This window comes from Lytechinus pictus, chromosome 11, assembly GCF_037042905.1.
Source record: "Lytechinus pictus isolate F3 Inbred chromosome 11, Lp3.0, whole genome shotgun sequence".
Classification (NCBI taxonomy): Eukaryota; Metazoa; Echinodermata; class Echinoidea; order Temnopleuroida; family Toxopneustidae; genus Lytechinus; species Lytechinus pictus.
Genome location: NC_087255.1, coordinates 12,534,899 through 12,556,956, shown reverse-complemented (window position 1 = coordinate 12,556,956; position 22,058 = coordinate 12,534,899). Strand labels below are relative to the sequence as shown.

The following is a 22,058-nucleotide window of genomic DNA, read 5'->3' as shown; positions in this document are numbered from 1 at the left end:
TATCCTACTTATCTTTATTATTGAAGTACTTTATTTTCATTTGTAAATTCAGCAAAATTTGGAGCATTTAGATCTTTTAAGAAGCAAAAAGAAATTGAAAATTGTGTGGCCAAAAAAGACAGAAATTCGCGGCTTATTTTAAGAAATGGAAGTTTGAATTTTCATTTTTGTCATCTGCACATGTATCATCGTATGTATCCTGTTCACTGTGTATGAGCATACGAAAACTTGCCATCAAAGTTGTGTAAAATATCACGTCTGTGCCATTGCATAAAATTTCCGCTTTTTTAAAATCATTATTTATATTTGTGTTTTTTTGTCTGTTTTTTCTAATGATGTTATGATTACTAAATAGATTATTTATGTTTGATTTGTTGTTTTTGTTTATACTTGGTCTGTGTTGACCCAATAAAACATATAAATACAAAAAAAAAATCTTCAGGTCTAAATTATTAAAGATCAACCTTTTGCTCCCCCATTATTTTTCATTTTTTATTTTTATATATATATTTTTTAATTTATTTATTCATTCATTTATTTTTATTCATTTATTTATCTATTTATTAATTATTATTATGATTATTTTTTTTTTTGGGGGGGGGTTCACGAGCACTCCACGAACCACTAGTTTATATATAGCTCTGAAGAGTCTATATAAAAAGCACAGTTTCAGTTAACTCAGTGCGTATTAAGCAGGTTAAGTGTAACATGGCTTGCGTGCGCTGGCGAAATTTCCTCTATAAAATCAACAGCCTTATATCTTTCAAAGTCTCTTAAAATACAGGGCCATATCTAGTGAGAATAATAAAATAAAAACATTCTTTTGATATGATAAGAATAATTTTGATTTCCGCATATAATCTTTTTTTTTAATAAGAGCGCCGTTAAAAACCAATCAACAACAATTAAGTTCAATTAAAGATTAATTTCCAAATCATTGTTCAAATTATGTCATTCTATGATTTATACTAAAGGTGACAACTCTGAAAGCACAGCTTGCAGCGAATGCACCAAAGACATTACATTACAGGGAAAAAAATACTGAAATGGCTAGGAATTAGAAGTAACTTCCACACAAGGTTTTTCTTATATCTCAATCTCTCAGTGCTTAATACAAAAAAATATATAAGCTTGTGTTATGTCCCTCTTGTCGTCTTCCGCTAAAAGAAAAAATGTGATTGTCTTGGCATTTTAGGTCAAAAATGCCATATGTACACAAACTGAACCATGAATACATAAGCTCTAAACATAAGGATGTTCACATATTTTTTCTTCACTTGATCCTTTACTAAAATTCAGGGACTCTAATACAATGACTGTTACAGACCATTTTCACGACTGCATTATAAACGTTTCAAATTCTACAAATTTCATCATCAGCTTCAGATAACGAATTAGAATGAGTTGTGTATATCAGATAGTTTGATTATTACATCATGTTATTAATTACAAAAATAAAACTGCGATAACTTAGAATATATATATGCACCACATAAAGAATACAAAATATATTTTCATGATGAATCAAAATAATATTGATAATGATAATAAATAGCTGGATTTATTAAGCGATTTATTAAGCGTTTTTTGCCCGAGGATACAAAGCGCTGCTGTTATCAGCCCAGCTCCAGCCGTGCTGCCATATAGGCGCTGAAGCATTCAAGGAATTTCTTCCTACCGGTTACCCATTCACCTCACCTGGGTTGAGTGCAGCACAATGTGGGTAAATCTCTTGCTGAAGGAAAACATGCCAAGGCTGGGAATCGAACCCACGCCCCTCACATTGAAAGACAAGAGTCATATAACCACTAGACCACGACGTCCCCACATGATGCGATGAGTTATTGGGATACTTAAAAAACCCTTTTCTGCATACATACTACATGATACATATACCTGCAATTTAAAAAAGAAATGATTTTCTAATGTAATCATATAAAAATTCGTAAGAAGATAAATAATGTGCAAAACGATTTGTAAAAGTAAAAGGAGAACACTTGAGGCAACTTACTGACAAGGAAATGCGTAATATAAAATATGTTGTCGTTATACATCTGTTTTTTTGACACAATGAAAAATTCATAATTTTTATTTTTTCATACCATTTTATTATTTCATTTTACATCATCATCATCATCTGCATACTATGACGTTCCATTCCATTCCACCCTTCATTGATGATACTAATACGTATATTTCTAGAGCGCCTTTTTCATGAGATACAAAGTACTTTGATTGAGATGCCAGCCCTGGTCAGCATAGGAGATTATACAAATTACCAGGCAGTGTCAGTACTGTTCTCAGTCCAGGTCATAAATGATCAGGATATTAGAAGAGGTAGGTCTTCTAGGTTTGTTTGAATTGATCCAGTGTTGGTAATAATTTAAAGGACAAGTCCACGGGCAAGTCCACCCCAACAAAAAGTTGGTTTGAATGAAAAGAGAAAAATCCGACAAGCATAATACAAAAAATGTCATGAAAATCGGATGTAAAATAAGAAAGTTATGACATTTTAAAGTTTTGCTTAATTTCACAAAACAGTTATATGCAAATGAGGAGACTGATGACGTCATCCACTTACTAATTCTTTTGTATTTTATTATATGAAATATGTAATATTCTAACATTCTCCTTATTGTCCTGTGAAACAAAGTTTTATTCCTCCCTGAACATGTGGTATGACCATTGTTATAACATTTTATGGTTCAGTTAAGTTGTTTCGTAATGTCAAATTGGAAAAATGAAATATTGTATAATTAAAACAATAAAAATAAAAAGAAATAGTGAGTGATGGACATCATCGACTCTCACTTGCATGTCACTGAGTTGTGCATATAACCATTTTGTGACAAACAAGCGATCTGATTTTGATGAAATTTCAGCATTATGCTTGTTTGATTTTTCTCTATTGATTGATTCAAATAACATTTTTCCGGGGTGGACTTGACCTTTAAGGAGAGGAGGGAGCTGGCCTGGATCATGCAGTAGAGGGGGAAAGCTGCATCGCAGCTAATTTGCAGGTATGCGGTACAGTACTGACAAGGAAAGACGAGTGATCCTAGAATGAGAATGACATAAAAAGTATCTATTCTTCATGAGGATCAAATGACACGTTTTCATACACTGCATTCGTTTGACCGCGTAGCAGAGTTCTATTTTCGGCATGGCCTCCATTACCACTGTCAGGCTGAGGTTCGATGTTAGCGTATACACTCTCCCTGTTAGCGTATGTAGGTTCCATGTCACTGTTATCGGACGGTGTTAACTCGGTGTTAGCCTTGCACAGGAAATCTTGTAGAATCATATATGTGTCCTCATAGTCCGACTGTAAGTAAAAAAACACAATATATAAAACTTCTCAATTTATATCAAACTCTCCCCAAAATGGTGATTATCATAATAATGATAATAATAATAATAATGATAATAGTAGTAATAATGATAATAATAGTAATAATAATAATAATGAACATAATAATAATAATGAGCGATTAGGCTTGATAATGATGGTGGCCTCGTATTTAAAAGGTACGTGTTTCTACATTGATCAAGTAGGTGCAATGTAGGTGCAAGTGCTGTAGGGAGCAGTTGTTTAATTTGAAGAGTGTGATGCATAAGATGGGATAATGTATCTTTTAAGATTTTCTTTCAAAGAGTATATTGTTGAGCATGATTTAATATTGTATGGAAAATTGTTCCAAATATCGGGGCCATAATGTCGAATATATTTATGGGTTATTAATAATTGGGGTTATTGAGATGGATCCAAATATGCGGGTTGGGTAGGAATGGACGAACCTGTCAGGCCTAAACATGTTATTAAAATGATGGAGGAAGTAGATTATTGATATACTTGAACATAAAGATAGCAATTTGAATCCTATTTATATCAATTTTTTTTTCAAGTTTTAAGTTCATGAAACAGGGGGTCGGTGTGAGACAAGTAATGTGATCCTGTACACATACGTATAGCTGCGTTTGGAGTTTACAAATAGAATTGAGTTTGGAAGAACCACAGGTTGCCCAGACGGCATTACAGTATGTAATAAAAGGGAGGACTAAAGAATTGTATAATAAGAATAAAGTTTTATGAGGAAGAAGAAACTTTAACTTGGAAATTACCCCAATTCATTTTGAAATGCACATTGTAACATGATGCATGTGTTGGTTCCAGGTAAAAAATTCACCCTTGATAACACCTAAAAATTTGAGTTATTTTTCTTTTCTAATGGTGTCCCGTCAATATTAATGTAAGTCGGTGTGTTATCGTTATGGGACTTATGTCTAAAATACATAAAATGTGTCTTTTTTGTATTCTGGAAAAGTTTATTGGCTTTGAACCACTTTGATACGCTGTTGATTTCACGATTTACGATATTGTTTAATGAATTGATGTCTTTGTTATTTTTGTTTCGTCAGCAAATAAAACAAATGACAAATTGGAGGTTTTGATAATGTCATTAACATAAAGTAAAAATAAAAGTGGGCCTAAAATGGAACCTTGAGGAACACCGCAAGGAACTAAAAGAGAATCAGAATCATTCTTATTAAAAGTTACATATTGCCTTCTATTATTCAAGTAATCTTTAAACCATGAAAGAGATTGACCTCGTATTCCATAATGGTTGAGTTTGGAAAGTGAAATATCGTGGTTAAGGGTGTCAAATTCTTTACTATGCTTTGTCAAATGCTTTATATGCACCTGAATAAATTCAAATTATAGTATAACAGAAAAAGAATAATACTGTCTTTACACAATATGAAACAAACCCTCTATTTATTTATTTATAGTAATAAATATTGATGAACATTGAAAATTAAAAGTGTCAAAGGAAATGATAAGAATGCTGTCCTACCACAATGTGAAACAAACCTTCGATTTATCGTAATATATTGCCATCACTTAACACAAAAGTATTACCAAATTGAAAGGTAAAGTTAGGATAAGTGATATGAATTGTTTATTCAAACAATGATCGAATGCATACATATATGCCTTAGACTTAAGAAAAATCTGTATTTCAATCATCAAGTAAATCAAATTAGTCTTAATAGAAGAACAATTTACCTCTGTTTGAACAAAGTGCGTTCGTTCAACTCTTAGCTCCTTGATTGTTTGAAAGACATCGACGTTACCCGTTTCAGCAATCTGTGCGATGCACTCCATTACACTACAAAATGCACCTGTTCGTCCAACACCACTCCTACAGAAAATAGAAGAAAAACAGTAGTATCAGAGCTCTTCATTCGCTCTGCTTTTGGCTTATACATTCTGGTTTATGCACTCTCATATAATTCATAATCCTCCCAAATGTTGGTTAAGAAAAATCTACATTCAATTGACATACAATATTAATTTCCTTTAATAAACGGTTGGTAGGTTCATAGGTTAAATATTTTTAGAGTGTAGCTCTATTTAATAAAAGCATTTATAGAAAATGGGAGCTATATGCACTTGCGATTGATTAAAGTCAGCCTCAAATTACAGTTGCATATGATTTGATTTCTTTCTTCATTTGTTTTAGGAACCATCTATATATATCTTCTCTCTTTTATTATGGTAATAACTAAAGGCAAAAAGACATAGTTGGTAACTAATGTTTGTTTGTGTGTTTGTTAAATCTAGTAGCTGGATATTTACACACTGTAAGGCTATAACATTTGCAGAACAGCTATATGAAAATAATACTGTCAATACTGTGTAATATCCATAAGATGTTCAGTAGATTGATAACGATAGCACTATCTTACTTTATGTACAGCACCAACAAACACACTATTCATTTCTTCGGGGGGGGGGGGCAACATGACTTAAAAACTTTGAAAAGTATAAAGTGGCAGGCTGCTTCAAAGCTTTGGGAAAGTGTACAAAGCTACAAGAATAACCATAAATACTTCTATAATTAGTTTCAGAATTAGCTTTTCATTCTCAAAATTTATCTTATTTAAATACAGCCTGTAGCCAGGGTTTTCATTTAGGGGGTTCAATTCCTTCTCTATCTTGGCTGAGATATATTACAAAGCAAGAAAAAAGGTCATCAGTCAAACTATGGCCATTTCGTCTCAGAAAAAAAATGACTTCCCAATTTTATTTTGCTTTTGAAATTTTAGGAGGTTCAATTGACCATACTAGCCCCCCCGGCCCCCCGGCTTCGGGCATCCAATACCTGGGACAATTCGTACAGCATTAATTAATCTTCATCGTGATGATAATGAGACTTACAAGCAATGGACTAGGATGGATGGCTCTGCCAGTGTTTCTGAAGACTCCTGGACCTGATCAATGATCGTAAGAAGTGATGAATAATGTCCATCCCGGCACCATTGTAGCAACTGGTATTGATCAACATCATGATATACCTGTTAAAAGAAAGATGTGTAAATGAAATGCTCTTGCTCATCACAAAATCTAAAAATAGCGCTGAGTTTATACTAAAGTCTTTCAACATTCACTCTCCAAGGTTCATACGCAATAGTGAACTAAAGACAAAATCGACAAAGGAAAACAAAAACCAAAAGAAAAAATAATGATATATATATTTTTTAGATGCGTTTAAACACAACACTATCTGCAATGGACCTCAGGTTAGTTACAGGTACCTGACAATATTTGATACCAATTGAAACTGATTTTGATATTCTCTACTACATACTGTATACATACCAATGATTTTGAATGCTGAACTCGAAGTTTTCTCCTGATGACGTTGTTGTCTCTCTTTGATGACGTCACCGTGATGGTAAAACATCCCTGAGTTATAGCGCTCTTTTCTGACCAATACTGCTCACACGTCTACAATAATTGATAAAGAAGAATTAAGAAATTCATTTCATTTCGTAGGGCATGTAAAAGGGGCATTGGGCAAGCAGAAACATCACCATTTTATAACCTACCCCTATTATTATAATGTTACATCATTAATTGTTCTTAAGTTATACGCATTGTAAATACTTATATGATATACCACTATGTAAAGGGGCCCCGTCAACAAGCTGTGTTTCACTGGGGTCCCAAACCTATCATTCTGAGTTCTATGATGTTATGCTTTGTACCACTGTTTGTGATTGATTTGGTTTGAATAGAATAATATACTATACTACTATACTAAAATTTCCAATACCAGTTTTTATTGAAATACTCATCAGAAAATGTAGAAAACAAAAGAAAAATAAACAAGTGAAATGCCTATGGCGGTCTCACCTGCATCACGCGATTCAATATAGCAGCAGTGCTGACTTTGAAAACTACTGTAACTCGCACAAGATGTTCAGTGATACTTGGTTACTCTTATTTCCACGTTTTATGAACTAGACCAATACACTTACAGCTAGATATGATGGCAATTCAACAAATACCCCCAACGTGGCCAAAGTTCATTGACCTTACATGACCTTTGACCTTGATCATGTGACCTGAAACTCGCACAGGATGTTCAGTGATACTTGATTACTCTTATGTCCAAGTTTTATGAACTAGACCAACATACTTTCAAAGTTATGATGGTAATTCAACAAATACCCCCAATTTGGCCAAAGTTCATTGACCCTAAATGACCTTTTACCTTGATCATGTGACCTGAAACGTGCACAGGATGTTCAGTAATACTTGATTACTATTATGTCCAAGTTTTATGAACTAGGTTCATATACATGTATTTTCTAAGTTATGATGACATTTCAAAAACTTAACCTTAGGTTAAGATTTTTATGATGATTCCCCCAACATGGTCTAAGTTCATTGACCCTAAATGACCTTTGACCTTGGTACTGTGACATGAAACTCAGGCAGGATGTTCAGTAATACTTGATTAACCTTATGGCCAAGTTTCGTGAACTAGGTCTATATACTTTCTAAGTTATGCTGTCATTTCAAAAACTTAACCTTAGGTTAAGATTTGGTGTTGAGGCCGCCGCCGCCGGAAAAGCGGCGCCTATAGTCTCACTCTGCTATGCAGGTGAGACAAAAACAATGTTTTCCGACAATATCAACCATATTGCCCTTCCACTTGCCGAACTAAGGTAATTTTGAAAATGATTTTTTTTTACTTTGGTCATACGAGAGGTTAATTTGTTTGTTGGCGACTCAATAAAATAATTGAACAGTATTAAATTTTTTAAGCTCAAGTCATTATTTTGAGAGCATTGGAACCTTTCATAAATTATAAACTAGAAAGAGGCCAATCACCTCGGGACGGTTCCACGATAGGGGGTCGGCCGTACAGGCATTATGGAATTACCCATATGAGTTTACTTTCAATATTTTGTTCCCTCAAATATTAAACATAATAAACATAATAAACAACAAAATCTATAACTTAAATTTTGACTCCAATTGCAGATTCGTATCTGTATTAGTTCAGACAAGTTAGATAAAGAGGTAAAATATGTCATGGAATACCAAAAAAAGAAAAAGATTTGTATAACCCATACAAGTTTGTATCTCTGATTAAAATATAAATTACAATACAATTACATCAAGATAAACCATAGGCTTAAACACAAATTATAAAGCACATACAAAGCAAATAAAAATGTCTATTTTTGCATCAATATAAAATCCTAAGATATAAAGCACATTTTCCTATTTACTAGTAACTAAAATTTGCCTTTAATCAAAGTAGATTTTTTTTTACCTTATCTTCGTGTACATCATTGAGCATGACGATATGTGATGGTTGGTAATCATAGATCATGGCCCAGAAATCACGTACCGTGTTCGTCATCGGCATCGCAGTCGTAATGAAACTGAAGTACGGACCCTGTAATGATTAAAAGTTTGTTGCAAAAGAGAAATAATGTGAGCATATCTGAGAATTTTGTTTGCATTATTGCATGTGCTGATTGAGTGGCCGTTTGGGTTTGCCAATGTTTTATGTCGAGCGTGGAGTTTGCTTTGACGAGGGGGTTCAGCTAAATACTGATATATTAAGTAATTTCGTGATATTGAAAAAAATATTTGAAAGCTTCGTCTACATCAATTGAGTCCATGCGTTCTTATCATTAATCAGATAAGAAATAAGTTGTAGGAACTGAATAGTCCTTATTCAGTGGCGGGTCTACGCCATCTACGGGGTAGGGGTTTAACCCCCCCCCCCCCTTAGGCTGCCTAGTAAAAAAAAATGATGGCCTACATTTTGGAACAAACCCCAAATTACGTTCATTTTATAATGATCCCCTTTTTTGCAATTTCGGTAGTGAAACTTTTATTTTTTTTCTGCTTGTCAAATTTCTCGGTCAAACCCCCTCCTTAGATCCGCCCCTGCACTGTAAAAACTGTAAAACTTTCTTAACTCAATACAAACAAGTTTAAACAACTTGTTGTTAGGCTACAGAGTGACAGGCTTAAACAATGTGCTATTTTTTTACTGTGTGCAGGACTGTAAATCCTGCTGGATCAAGTGCATTGTTCAAAGTTTTACACAGACCTGCGTATTATAATTCAATAAACCATGATTGAATACAAATTGGGGTATAAATTATCTTCCAAAAGCTCCCTAACAGAAATTTCCAATGGCATTTCAGTGGTTACCATTGAAATACCATTGGATACCAATGGTATTTACCAATGGTATTTCAATGGTTACCATTGATATACCATTGGATACCAATGGTATTTACCAATGGTATTTCAATGGTTATCGTTGAAATACCAATGGATACCAATGGTATTTACCAATGGAATTTCAAAGGTGACCATTGAAACACCATTGGATACCAATGGTATTTACCAATGGTATTTCAATGGTTACCATTTAAATACCATTTGATACCAATGGTGTGTCACTGTGTCCATTGATCATTGGTATCTGAATGGTATTAATTTATAGCTGTATGGTCGGTGAATGGTAGTCCAACGTTAAATGATGTTCTCAAATGTATAACCAATGGTGTGTCCATTGATAATTGGTACGTTAATGGTGTCTGAATGATGTTTGCTCGAATATGGTCCGTGAATGGTAGTCCAATGGTAAACGGGGTTCTCAATTGTGAATTAATGTATTTTCAATGGTTTTCTAATTGTGTCTCTCGACGGCGAATTCTATTTTCAGTGGTGTTCTACTTGTAAACCAATGATGTTCATTCATAGCTGGATGCTGGCCGGGTGAAATTTCCTTGTTCAAATTGTGAATGTCTGTATATATTAACTGATGCTTCATTGTGTGTGTGTTGTCTCTCTTGTGTTATTGTATTTATGTATCAATCATTATCATAATTGTACCGATCTTTAAGATTGCCATTGTATTCTTGGAAATTAAACAGAATGAATAGATTGATTGATACATAAATAAATGAATTGATTATTTTAATCAATTGTGGAAGAGCCATGGTGTAGTGGTTCTGACTCTCGCCTTGTAAACAGAGGGTCGTGTGTTTGAATCCCACCGCGGTCTAGCGTCCTCTGGCAAGGCGTTAATCCACACTCTGCCACTCTCGACCCAGGTGCTAAATGGGTACCCGTAGGATGCGAAAGATATTGTATGTTTGAATTTGCCAGCGCCATAATCAGGCTGCAATGAATGCAAGGAATGCTCCCCAGGGAGTGGAAATTGTGCACTTTTCGTGCAGGATTGAAATGAATCCAATGACCGGGGTAATAATATTCTGTAAAGCGCTTTGACCCGTTCTGGGAAAAGCGCTATATAAAAATTGGCTAGTAATATTTTTATTATTAAAAAATAACCATAACGGTAAGCAATATGTTTGGAAAAATATTCACGAAGGCTAGTGAAGATTATAGTTCAGAATGAGGACCTTACCTTGACAAAACTTGCGTTGATGTAGTCTTCCTCAGAGTCCCGAGATTGGAGTATCACACGATTTCTCTGCACTGAAATGTGTTTCAAAGATAATTATTTCATTTAGCATTTGTCAAAATTGATTTATGCAAATCTCCACATTGATATGAATGACCTTAAATATAGGAATCACCCTAACTCTTTCAGTTTACAGTTTGTAATTCAACTCGAAGTCTAAATGAAATCCAGTTCATCATAACAAATTAGAAATCCGTGTTTTATCTTCATTCGAATATGCATCATCAAACTTTCAGAGAGATTAATTTTTAGAAAATATGCCTTTTTCCTGAAATAAAAATATCGTCTGCAACCCGACATTGAAATAGATGATCTTGAATATAGGAATCACATTGTAAATTCTACATGTACAGTTCTTTCAGTTATGTATTTGTAATTCAAAGTTTGAATAAATTCAGTTCTATGTTTTCTATATTAATTTTCAATCATCTAGCTTTAACATGAATTTGGCAAACATTTGAAGCACAAAATGGGCATAAAAAAACAGAAGACGCAATGTATTCTTTAAGAAAAGAATTCAAACTTTTCATTATAATCCAATTTCTTTCAATAATAAGATTAAAGCAGGCACATGCACTATACCCGGTTCATTATCGAGTCTCTTTCAAACATCATTCATCAGACTTATTTAGTTGACAAACTGAAACAAAATCTGAGCAAATTAGCAGTATTAGTACGCCTAACTGTCGGACTTACATGGTAAGATGTGTCCATATCTATTCTTTGATTGGTTTTCTGCGAGAAGAGCTGTACGATTCATGGCTTCAGGGGGATCTGGACTCACCACTTGTAGATTCTTTAGAAGTGAATTACAGTTAACACACAGTCACAATATATGTCTTGATTGTATTTGTTTAATCTTGAAATGAAGAAATCGACATTTAAAATCCTCAAGACGGATATCCTTCTTCAAAATAAATTTGCCAAGAATATTCATTTCACATAAAATCCTTTACCAGCCGGTGTTGCTCAAATGAATTATGAAAATGAATATATGCTATTATATACAAAATCACTGATAGAAGACATGAGTCTGCAGATCAGGGTGAGGTATCAGAAAGGTAAGCTCAACAGCCAATCACAATCAAGGTTTCCATTGTAGTTACAATAATAACAAAGTTACCATAAATATGTCAATCCTTATGAAACGGGGCCCCTGGTTAGGGCAAAGATTAAAAAAGTAATTTATTCCCCCTCCCCTCCTCCCATAGACAACACAATATACTGATTTGTTTTAGAAACCCTGATTTTAATTGACATTTGCTGTTTGCAAAGTAATATTTAAAGTAATTTCATTCAACAGACCCGATCATTAAAAATACAAGTAAAACTATAAACTGTGGTTTATCTTTAGGAATCCAGATCCCATTTCATAAAGACTTGTTAGAGATGATGATAAATGTACTTTTCTCTAACAAGTTATAACAGCCAATCAAACTGAATGATTTCAGTAACATTTAATTATTACTGAAAATTAATATTATTATAACAAGTTTATAGAACACGCTCCTGGATTTCACGGTTACGATATTTCGTTGCGATAGTTACCTTAAACTGTTTTGAAAGACCGGTTTGTTTTCCTCCCGGAAGCAGTTCCTTTAACCCTTTGAGGTATGATGGGAAGTTCTCAAACGGAATCGATGTGTTTTCAAACACGAGATCCTCAAGAACAGCGTGGTAAAGAAACTCATATTGCTCCTAGATTAGAAAACAAAATAAATATCAGGGGCCGATTGCACGAAAGGGTCTTTCCAAGGACCGTCTTTCGTGTCGCCCATCTTTTATGATGCGCTATAATTATAAGGGGGGTACGTGTTTCTGAAATTTATGATAAACAAATAAAATTCGTAGGCTAGCTTTTAAATCAAATTTTATACAATTTCATGAGATATCACATCATTTTATAAAAAATATCTTTGTTTATTCTAACGGACAAATAAAATATATTTGCAGATAATTTATTTGAAATGCGTTTCACATGGCGTATCATAAAAGATGGGCGACACGAAAGACGGTCCTTGCAAAGACCCTTTCGTGCAATCGGCCCCTGCTTTCTAAGATATTGATGAGATATTGTCATGTGTAGTCCACATAGCTGGTAAATGATGAATGTATGTTTATATTTCTCAAATAGATAGTTCTAAAGTTTATACTTCATTTACAAAATAAAGAAACTGCAATCACAAAAATGAAAATTCCATGGTATTGATGATCACCCGTGCTGAAAAGAACAGTGCCCAGTGTGATCACAGTGTGTTAAAATTCAACAGTGTGAAAATATTTTCACACTGTGGACACCTCGACAGCGTGACTTTTCACAACTTGTTTACATGGTCGACTATGCAAATATGTGACTAACACTGTTGAAATGCTCAAATTTAACAGTGTGGAGGTGATTCCTCATTGTGTTCCACACTATGAACACACTGTGTCACACACTGTGGGACACTGTTCTTTTCAGTAGGGATGATTCTTGGAATTCATTACTCGACGCCAAATCATACGGAATGAACCAGGTCAAAGACAATGCACCAATCAACCCAATTTCAAATTTCTGTTATAATTTTACATTATTTTGATAGATAAATTTGAGTAGTCAACTCAGTTTGCAAATTAGTTTACACTCCTTGTTGCAAGCTTTCAAGAAGCATCTCGGCAATCAATCGCAAATTTGTAATTACATGGAAAACGTGATTGATTTGGGGGGAACCAAAAAGATCCGTTCCATGAAACTTGTTATAACAACAAACTTGCAATAACAGTTAAAAGCTACTGAAATCCTGCAATCTGATTGGCTGAGAGCAAATTTTGTTATAGAAACGGTTCATTTGTTATTATAACAAGTCTGTATGAAACGGGACCCTGATGATAAACTTACCGCTGTTTGTACCATTTGTGGTCTGTTCTGTCTCATGTTAGATACGAAGCTAAAGACATCGACAAAGCCAGTAGCTTTGGCTCCACCTACTATACCATCAATACCTATCATCACACCTGTTCGACCAACTCCAGCACTGGAAAAATATAATAGCAATAATTAGAATAATGAAAAGAAGATAATGATAATGATTGATAATGATAATGATAATAGTGATAATGATAATAATAGTAACAATAATAATAACAAATAATATTAGTAATAATAATGATGACAATGATAATGATAAAAATAATAATATTAATAATTATTATAATTATAACAATAAAAGTAATGGTAATAATAAGAATGATAATCTGGATATTCATAAGGCACTTAAGACATACATTGTATGTATCTAAGCGCTTACAGATTTCAAAGGGGACTTATATTATTTTAAGTAGAAAACAGAAACCAAAGATTTTAGTAAGAATATACTAACAAAATATCAAATTGCAGCAAATGAATATACTACTACTGCTACTACTACTGCTGCTGCTGCTGCTGCTAATAATAATAACAATGAGAGGAGGTATTGTTCTTATTGTAACATTCTACAAAGTAGTTTGGATTGATCAAAGTCGTTTCATTACATTCTCGCCACCTTTTGAATAATATCATCCTTTCAATCAGGTAAGGGGGAAAAAAATTCTATAAATACAGACCTATACATAGACAAACAATAAAGAATGCTTACCTGCAGTGAATAAGCAATGGAGTTTCATTCTGGCCATGGTGCGCTTGGACCTCTCTCAGAAACATAAGAAGCGATGACGTATGTTTGGGTACACCTTTGTCAGGCCATTCAGTATAATGATGCTGGCAGACATTATGAGACTCAGTATCCTAAAAAAGATATAGGAAAGCAGTTGTGGTAAACCCTGTTACATGAGAAAGTCTGTAAGACCAAGATTAATTGCCACCATAATCATCCTTGATCTGATACAGTTACATGAACTGCGGCCCGTCGTGTTGTAGAAAGAGTTGCGATCAAACGCATCTCAAAATATCTTGTGTAACTTGATTTTCAGCCAATAAAGCACCCGTATCCGGGACCTGCGCTTGATATTTTGCGTTTAAACGCAACTCTTTCTGCAACAGACCCATGAACTTTGTTATCTTCGTTATAATATACGTTCCACTGGTCGCCTTTTGTGTGTGTGTGTTGGTTGTATGTTGGTATTGTCACCTGGCCTCCTCTTTAGTACAAATTGTCTTATTTTTAGGAATATAGCCTATAGGGATCATACCTAATGTACAAATAGTCTCATTTTTTAAAGTATAGTCTTATATTCTAAAGTTATATAGGCAATATAGTTAATATACAAATCATCTTATTTTATGTAAACAGCCTAATTAGGAGATATACCCAAGGTACAAATCGTCTTATTACATAGAAAATATCCCATTTTAATGTAACACTCTATACATCAGAACGAAGTCTTTAAGTGTTTTATAGATATACATCAACAAACTGTCAATTGTTCAGATGAAAATATACCTAATATTTTTATGAAATGATCTTAATATTTCTTTTTTATTAAAGAAAAGTTATGCTGATTATTCCAAGGTAAAAGAAATATGAAAAAAATGTCATTCCGATGAAAACTGGAACAAAATTGCTTTTATCGGTTTGTATGAGTTTGGTTATTTCAAATTTGCAAAATACTCTTTTCTAGAAATACTTTGAAAGTGCCAAATAGTTGGAAAACATTTGTAAATGTTTTGCGATGAGAAAAATGATGTAATATCTAAATTCTAGAAAGTACCATTTGCTCAAGACTAGTGAAAAAATGAACTTTTAAGTTTAAATTCTGAATATTTCCTTACCCGTCTTATTATTAGATGCCGTACAACCCAGGCGGCGCCGTCTACTGACGATTTAAGCACAACTTGATACGGTCCAAACTGCATCGTATGGTTGATATCATTAGGCCAGTACTTCTGACATTTTCTCTTTTAAATGAAGTAAAGACATTTAAAAATAAATTGCAATTCTGAACACTCGAGCAAATAATTTTTAATATTACATTCTTTTGTATCATGAATGTCTTCCTCTTCCTAAATGAATATTCCTCGACAATTACTCGAATGTTTTTACCTAAAATACAATATAGATGTAGCACTCAACTTGCATAAACATGAAATACTCTTAATTTATTCCTAAAATATGTACACAAAGACATGAAGTGATTTCAATCTTGATATCCAGAGTTATAGTTATCTCCAAATATAGGCTACACGTTCATCTAAACGGTAGAGTTGAATACATTGAACTAACCTTATTTCCTTCTTTTAGATTAGTTACCATGGCAATAGTTTTTACTTTTTCTTGCCAGACCATTCTCCAGAAATCTGTTTCAGATGCCGTATTAGGCCCTGAAAAAAAAACAAAAAAAAACTAAGGTTTAATATTCATCAGTTTAGAGATGATATAAGATGTCTGAACTTACAAAGTCACACTCCCCACGTCCGATATCATCATTAATTAATTCATTAATTTATTCGTTCCTTCATTATTCATTCATTTCGTTTATTCAATCATTCGTTTGTTCATTTAATCATTCATTCATTCGTTTGTCCATTCCTTCATTCACTCGCTCATTCGTTCATTCATAAATTCGTTCATTGTTCATTCATTCATTCACTAATTTAACTATTCCTCCATTAATCCTTCCATTTAATTATTTACATTTACAGGAAATTCCCAACTTTATTCACAAAATATTTAGAGAGAAATTATGTTTTGGGAAATAGATATATAATTACATTCCTCCAATAGCATTTTCTCACATCACATGGCAGATACATTAATAAAGTAGGACCATTGAAGGGTATCAATTATGCTGCATTTAATGTAGAGTGCTTAAATAAAATAAAAATGTTCAGCGCTATATAGACCAAGTATGATTACCAAATCAATTGTTTCCCCAAATTGGTATTATTTGTGCTAATATTGAGCATCTCTTCTTAGTTTAGAATAAAAAATGATAACCTGCTAAATATGTGAACAAAGAATGGTAAATATTGCTCCGTTTTGAATGCTTTGTTATCATAATTCAGGAGTTTCATTTCAATTTGCTGCTGAGCCCTGTTACTATGGAAGTTAAGGTAATGAAAAAGTTACAATACTCGTAAGTCCTTTATAAAACGACCACCTGGAAAGTTAGTAATTACATCAACAAACCTTTATGAGATATTATATATTTATGAGAATACAACATATCACTCCTAATTTTTATTTGAAGTGTTACCTTGTGCTGCGATGTACGCTCGGTCACACTTGAAATTCTAAAAAAAAATAGGGAAAAATAAATTTTCTAAATTCAAAGTTTTGAAGGTAAATTTTCACTTTCTTTTTCACTTTCTCAAGAATTAGATATTATCATCTTGATTTAAAAAGTTCTCTGAAAATAAAGAGTAAACTTTACTACTTTTCTTGAGTTAAGTTCCATCTGCAATGGATTATGACTTTTCAGACATTGCTGATCATTTGTATTCGCTGCAGTTTACTGATCAGTGTATCAGACAGCTCGTACGATAAAGCAGTACAATTATCAGTACGGTTTATTTATTTATTTATTTTAACAAGTGCACATCTAGTTACAAAGAATGCGTACAGCATTTTTGTTTATTTGAATGCAGGATAAAAGACCATTGTCAATTAAATGCCTTGCATGCCCACGGGCATAGGTGTGGCGGCCGGGGATCGAACCCGGACTTGCCAAGTATAGTCACACGCCTTAGACCACTTGGCCACGGCATCTGCTACAAGTATGGTGTATTACATTATTATAAATGAGCAGTGTCCTGATCAAGGTAAAGCATTGTAATTACAAGTTTTTATAACCAATATAGAAACGTAATGATATATCTTGATCATAAAACTTATGACATTTTTGTCTGATTTTTAGAATGTTTATGCAGGAATCAATTAAGTCGATGAATCAATCTTGTACATCCACACACACTAAGAAAGTTAGCATCCTAAATGATATAAAAGCAACACCATGCCACCCAGAGGAAAATGTGGAAATATGCAATCATTTCCTTGTTTTTTTCTTGTCTTCACCCTAAATCTTGCAACTTTGCATAATCTAAGGTATACGATTTTTAAATGAATAAATAAATGGTGCAAAATTTAAAATTTCCATAAAGGTATAAAACTGCACCGCTTATGGTGCATCTGCGTACTTAAAGGTGCGAAAATCTTCTTGGAGAAAAAGTTGGGCCCAAAATAGATATTCCAGTATGACATTTGAAGGATGCAAATCAAGCCTTTTTACATAGGGTGCAAGAATGATGGCCATAAACAGGGGGGGGGGGTAGTTGCCCCCCCCCCCCCCGAAATTTGGAAAACTTTCATTTTTTTACTGAAGATTTTTCACAAAATTCATCAAAAGCATGCACAAATTCCATCAATTTCTCTTTACAAAATACAAAAAAGCACCTCAATGACAAGCTCAGTCGCTTCGCCCTCCGTTTTGAGTTTTTCCCAAAAAAAAGTTTACGCCTGCTGCCCCCCCCCCCCCCAGCGAAAAATTTATGCGTACGGCCATGGCAGGAATGAAAGGTATACTCTACAATTTTTATGCCATCATAAACAAATTAAATCAATGACTTACAGATATATAGGAGGCGTTATAGTAATCCGTTTCGTGCTCATCGTCTATGTGTGCTAAAACCACTCTATGGGCGTCATCTGAAAGAAAAATGGGTTGAATGCTCTTTTGATAATAGGACAAAATATTTGATTGATTGATTGATTGATTGATTTTATTCGTCAAGAATATCACAGGAGATTACAATGAAATTGAGGAAATACCTTGACAGGATAGCCCATTTAAGCCGAAAGGCTTATTTCCAATGGGGTCCTATAGTTAGTATAAAACATTAACATATTGTAACAAAAAATATAAACTACGACAAGTACTGGAATATTGGGGGGGGGGGGAATAAAATACATACAAACATATCCATCAGTCATATAATTTGCAAACATCTGAAGCAAACAATAATCTTCCTAATATGTGAAACAAGATTATTTTTTAACATACCCTAATGTATACATTATCTACAATACTAGAAACCAACTGTACAAAATGTGTTATTTTACTGGTAATGCTGTTCTCGGGCAGCTTCCAGTTTTAGGTGATTTTTTAATGCACTCTTAAATTGACAAAATAATTTAACAGCTTTTATTTTATCAGGAAGAGCATTCCAAGATTGGATGCCATTAAAATAAAAAGTGTTTCCAATATGTCCTTCACGTTTTGGTAATACGAAATTAAAATTACTATTTCGAGTATCGTACCTATGGATATTTGAAACCCGGGTGAAATTATTTGCTATATAATGATCTAATTTATCAGAATAGAATATTTTATGCACGTGGTGTAATACTAATTGTTGTGACCTGTGATCTACATGAAGCAATCCTGCCTTTTCAAGTTCATTATATCCGACATGTGCTCTTGGTCCTAAAACATTTATATATCTCACAATTTTATTTTGAATTATTCTTAGCTTTTTCTTATCCGTAACACCCAGACTACCGTACCAAGCCGCATTAGCATAGTCGAATAAACATTGTATTAACGCAAAGCATAAAATACGTCTAGACTTCATATTCAAACAGGTTTGATATCTATACAAAAAATTTCAAGCGTGAATTAGCCTTTTTGGCGATTGAGTCTACCAAACCCGTCCATGATAGGTTACTTGTTAAATTGATTCCCAAATATCTTACTGAATCTTTTCTTTCAATTACCTGATTATTATATGAAACTTTGAAATCGTGTGTATATCTTAACTTTCGTTTAGAACAAAATAAAATGCTTTCCGTTTTCCCAACGTGTAAACTAAGCTTGTTGTCAGACATCCATTCGATGCAATTAGCCAAATCAGCACTAAGTTTTTTATCAATTATCTTGGGATTTGTATCCGAATATAGCAAGACACTATCATCAGCATATAAAATTAATTTAGATTCGTTAATACAGGTACACATATCATTGATGTAAGACATAAAAAGAATGGGGCCTAAAATGCTTCCTTGAGGGACTCCGCATTTAATAGGTAGTGAATCAGAAAGAACCGTCTGCATGGTAACTACCTGATAACGGTTAGATAAATATGATCTAAACCATGTCACACAAGCAGAGTCTAAACCCATCACTTCTAATTTCTTTAAAAGTATGCTATGATTTACAGTATCAAAGGCTTTTTGTAAGTCTAGGAGAACCATTCCAACCATGCGTCCATGTGAAATTTCATTCCTGATAAAATCTGTTAAATGTATTAAACAAGTTTCAGTGGAATATCCGTTACGAAAGCCGGACTGAAATTTATATATTAGGTTGGTTTCTTGGAAGTATTTCTCCACTTGAGCATGAACAGATTTTTCCAAAATCTTCGACACTACACTTAATACACTTATTGGCCTATAATTACTAACGTCAGTTTTATCTTTCTTTTTATGTAGCGGGGTAACTTTTGCGAATTTCATATCATCAGGAAAGGTAGAAGACATAAGAGATAAATTAATAACATAATTCAAAGGTTTGTACAAATTTCTTGCCCCATCTTTTAAAAATCTTGCAGGTATCATATTTAAACCAGTACTTTTTGATATTCACTTTTTTGCTTAATTTTCGAAATCAAAATAAAACAGATTATAATGAACCAAAGTTAAACATTAGACAGCTTATTGAGTTATTGGTACCCGGTAGGAATAATCAGGACTTTTCGCATTTACTACGGTGAAACCCTTTACAACGCACCAATTCCTTTGAAAATGCAAGTCAAATCACAATGGAGAGATGAAAGGCTTTTGTCGAATGTTGGTTGACCCGGAAAGCATCGGAATTTCTTGACACTGGACAACAACATATTTGCAATTGTTCGTCTGGTGCATATCTTCGGATGATCTGCTGTCCCAGACCCCCAGTGTATTACATGCATATTGCATTTGATTATATGATTTGCTGAGAAAAAGTGAATAAAGTCTTTCTTTAAAAAGAAAAGAAAAACTTTCGACAAAATCCTCTCAGCTCTCCATTGTCATGATTGTAATTTTAATTGTATTTTCAAAGGAATCGACGCATTGTTGAGAGTTTCCACGTAGTAAACTCCCTATTACTTGAATGCACTGAGCGCTGGTGATAACGTTGTAGCTCGAGCTAAACCCAGGGTAATAATATATATTTTGGGCTTTGTATCGTCTTGTAAAAAGCGTTATATAAACCCATCTAGTATTATCATGAATAATAATTCATACCAACGAGTTTTTTTCTTCCTGTTTTGTATAATATTATGGTTATTGTCTTGGATATCATTTAGATTATTATGATATGTTGTTTGTTATCATTAGTATTATATATTTGGCAAAGAAAATACAAGAATAAATACATTTCAGTATAAACAATACAACATAAGGAATATCAACCATAGGAACGCCAGGGACATAAAACGTTAACTAAATTACCGTGGCATAAAGCCACCTGTCCTAGTTCCAATGGTTGGTTTACAATATGCAAAAATAAATAAACAATAAGTACTATTAATGTAAAAAGGTGTAACATGCGACATGAGTAATCGAAAAGAATATGTGATAAAGCGAATTTTAATGCAAGTAAAGGAAAGATAAGTGATAACCGTACCTCCTCCACAGTTAAAACACAAATTTCAAAGTCAAAGAGGAGGTGGAATGAATTAAATTTAATTGATTCCTGCATGATATCACTAGTATGATGTTAGTGTGACCCATTCTGTTATGTATACATAACAGAATGGGTCACACTAACATCATATGTAATTTTTTAAAGAGTTATTCTGAGGAATAACTTCAAGTATATACTTACAAGGTAGGATGTTCTTGTATCTATTCTTTTGAGCATTGATCGGACGCTCTGCTACTGTCTGCCGATATTGAATACCACTGGGCAACGACTAAAATACAAATAAAAAGAATGATTTTTTTTTTTCAATTCAGTTTTCTATGTCTTTTAGGGTGTTGCAAGAAACTTGCCATCAATTGTAAGTCTATTTTCGTTCCTGAAATCAAGCATATGCCGTGCAATTAATTGCAAATTTGTGATTGATTGCTAATCTGCTCCATGAAACAAGGAGTGTAATCTGATTTGCTACAGTTGAAATTGATCTATCAGTAGTAAAATTGCAGCAGAATATTTACAATTGATTGCAAATATTTCCTTGCAACACCCCCTAATGTCATACTTAGGGAGTGTTTCATTAACATATTTGCCCGACAGGTTGTCAGATCTGACAATTTTCATTGATTTTGATTGGCTGAGAAGCACTGTCAC

General features: G+C 33.5%; 1 protein-coding gene across 1 annotated transcript in view; it reads right to left on the bottom strand.

Annotated features, from left to right (window-relative positions):
• Positions 1–905: 905 nt before the first annotated feature.
• Positions 906–22,058, bottom strand: part of LOC129270827 (uncharacterized) — a 48,894-nt gene continuing 27,741 nt past the window's right edge. The window contains exons 23-37 of the mRNA XM_054908158.2: positions 21,594–21,681; positions 18,357–18,433; positions 16,986–17,022; positions 16,013–16,110; positions 15,562–15,687; positions 14,429–14,577; positions 13,693–13,828; positions 12,363–12,512; positions 11,511–11,610; positions 10,758–10,828; positions 8,634–8,759; positions 6,665–6,793; positions 6,224–6,360; positions 5,069–5,204; positions 906–3,325 (exon numbers count right to left, since the gene is read on the bottom strand). Of these exons, the coding sequence (XP_054764133.2) occupies positions 3,086–3,325; positions 5,069–5,204; positions 6,224–6,360; positions 6,665–6,793; positions 8,634–8,759; positions 10,758–10,828; positions 11,511–11,610; positions 12,363–12,512; positions 13,693–13,828; positions 14,429–14,577; positions 15,562–15,687; positions 16,013–16,110; positions 16,986–17,022; positions 18,357–18,433; positions 21,594–21,681 (1,800 nt within the window). The 3' untranslated portion in view covers positions 906–3,085. The remainder of the gene's footprint in view (positions 3,326–5,068; positions 5,205–6,223; positions 6,361–6,664; positions 6,794–8,633; positions 8,760–10,757; positions 10,829–11,510; positions 11,611–12,362; positions 12,513–13,692; positions 13,829–14,428; positions 14,578–15,561; positions 15,688–16,012; positions 16,111–16,985; positions 17,023–18,356; positions 18,434–21,593; positions 21,682–22,058) is intronic.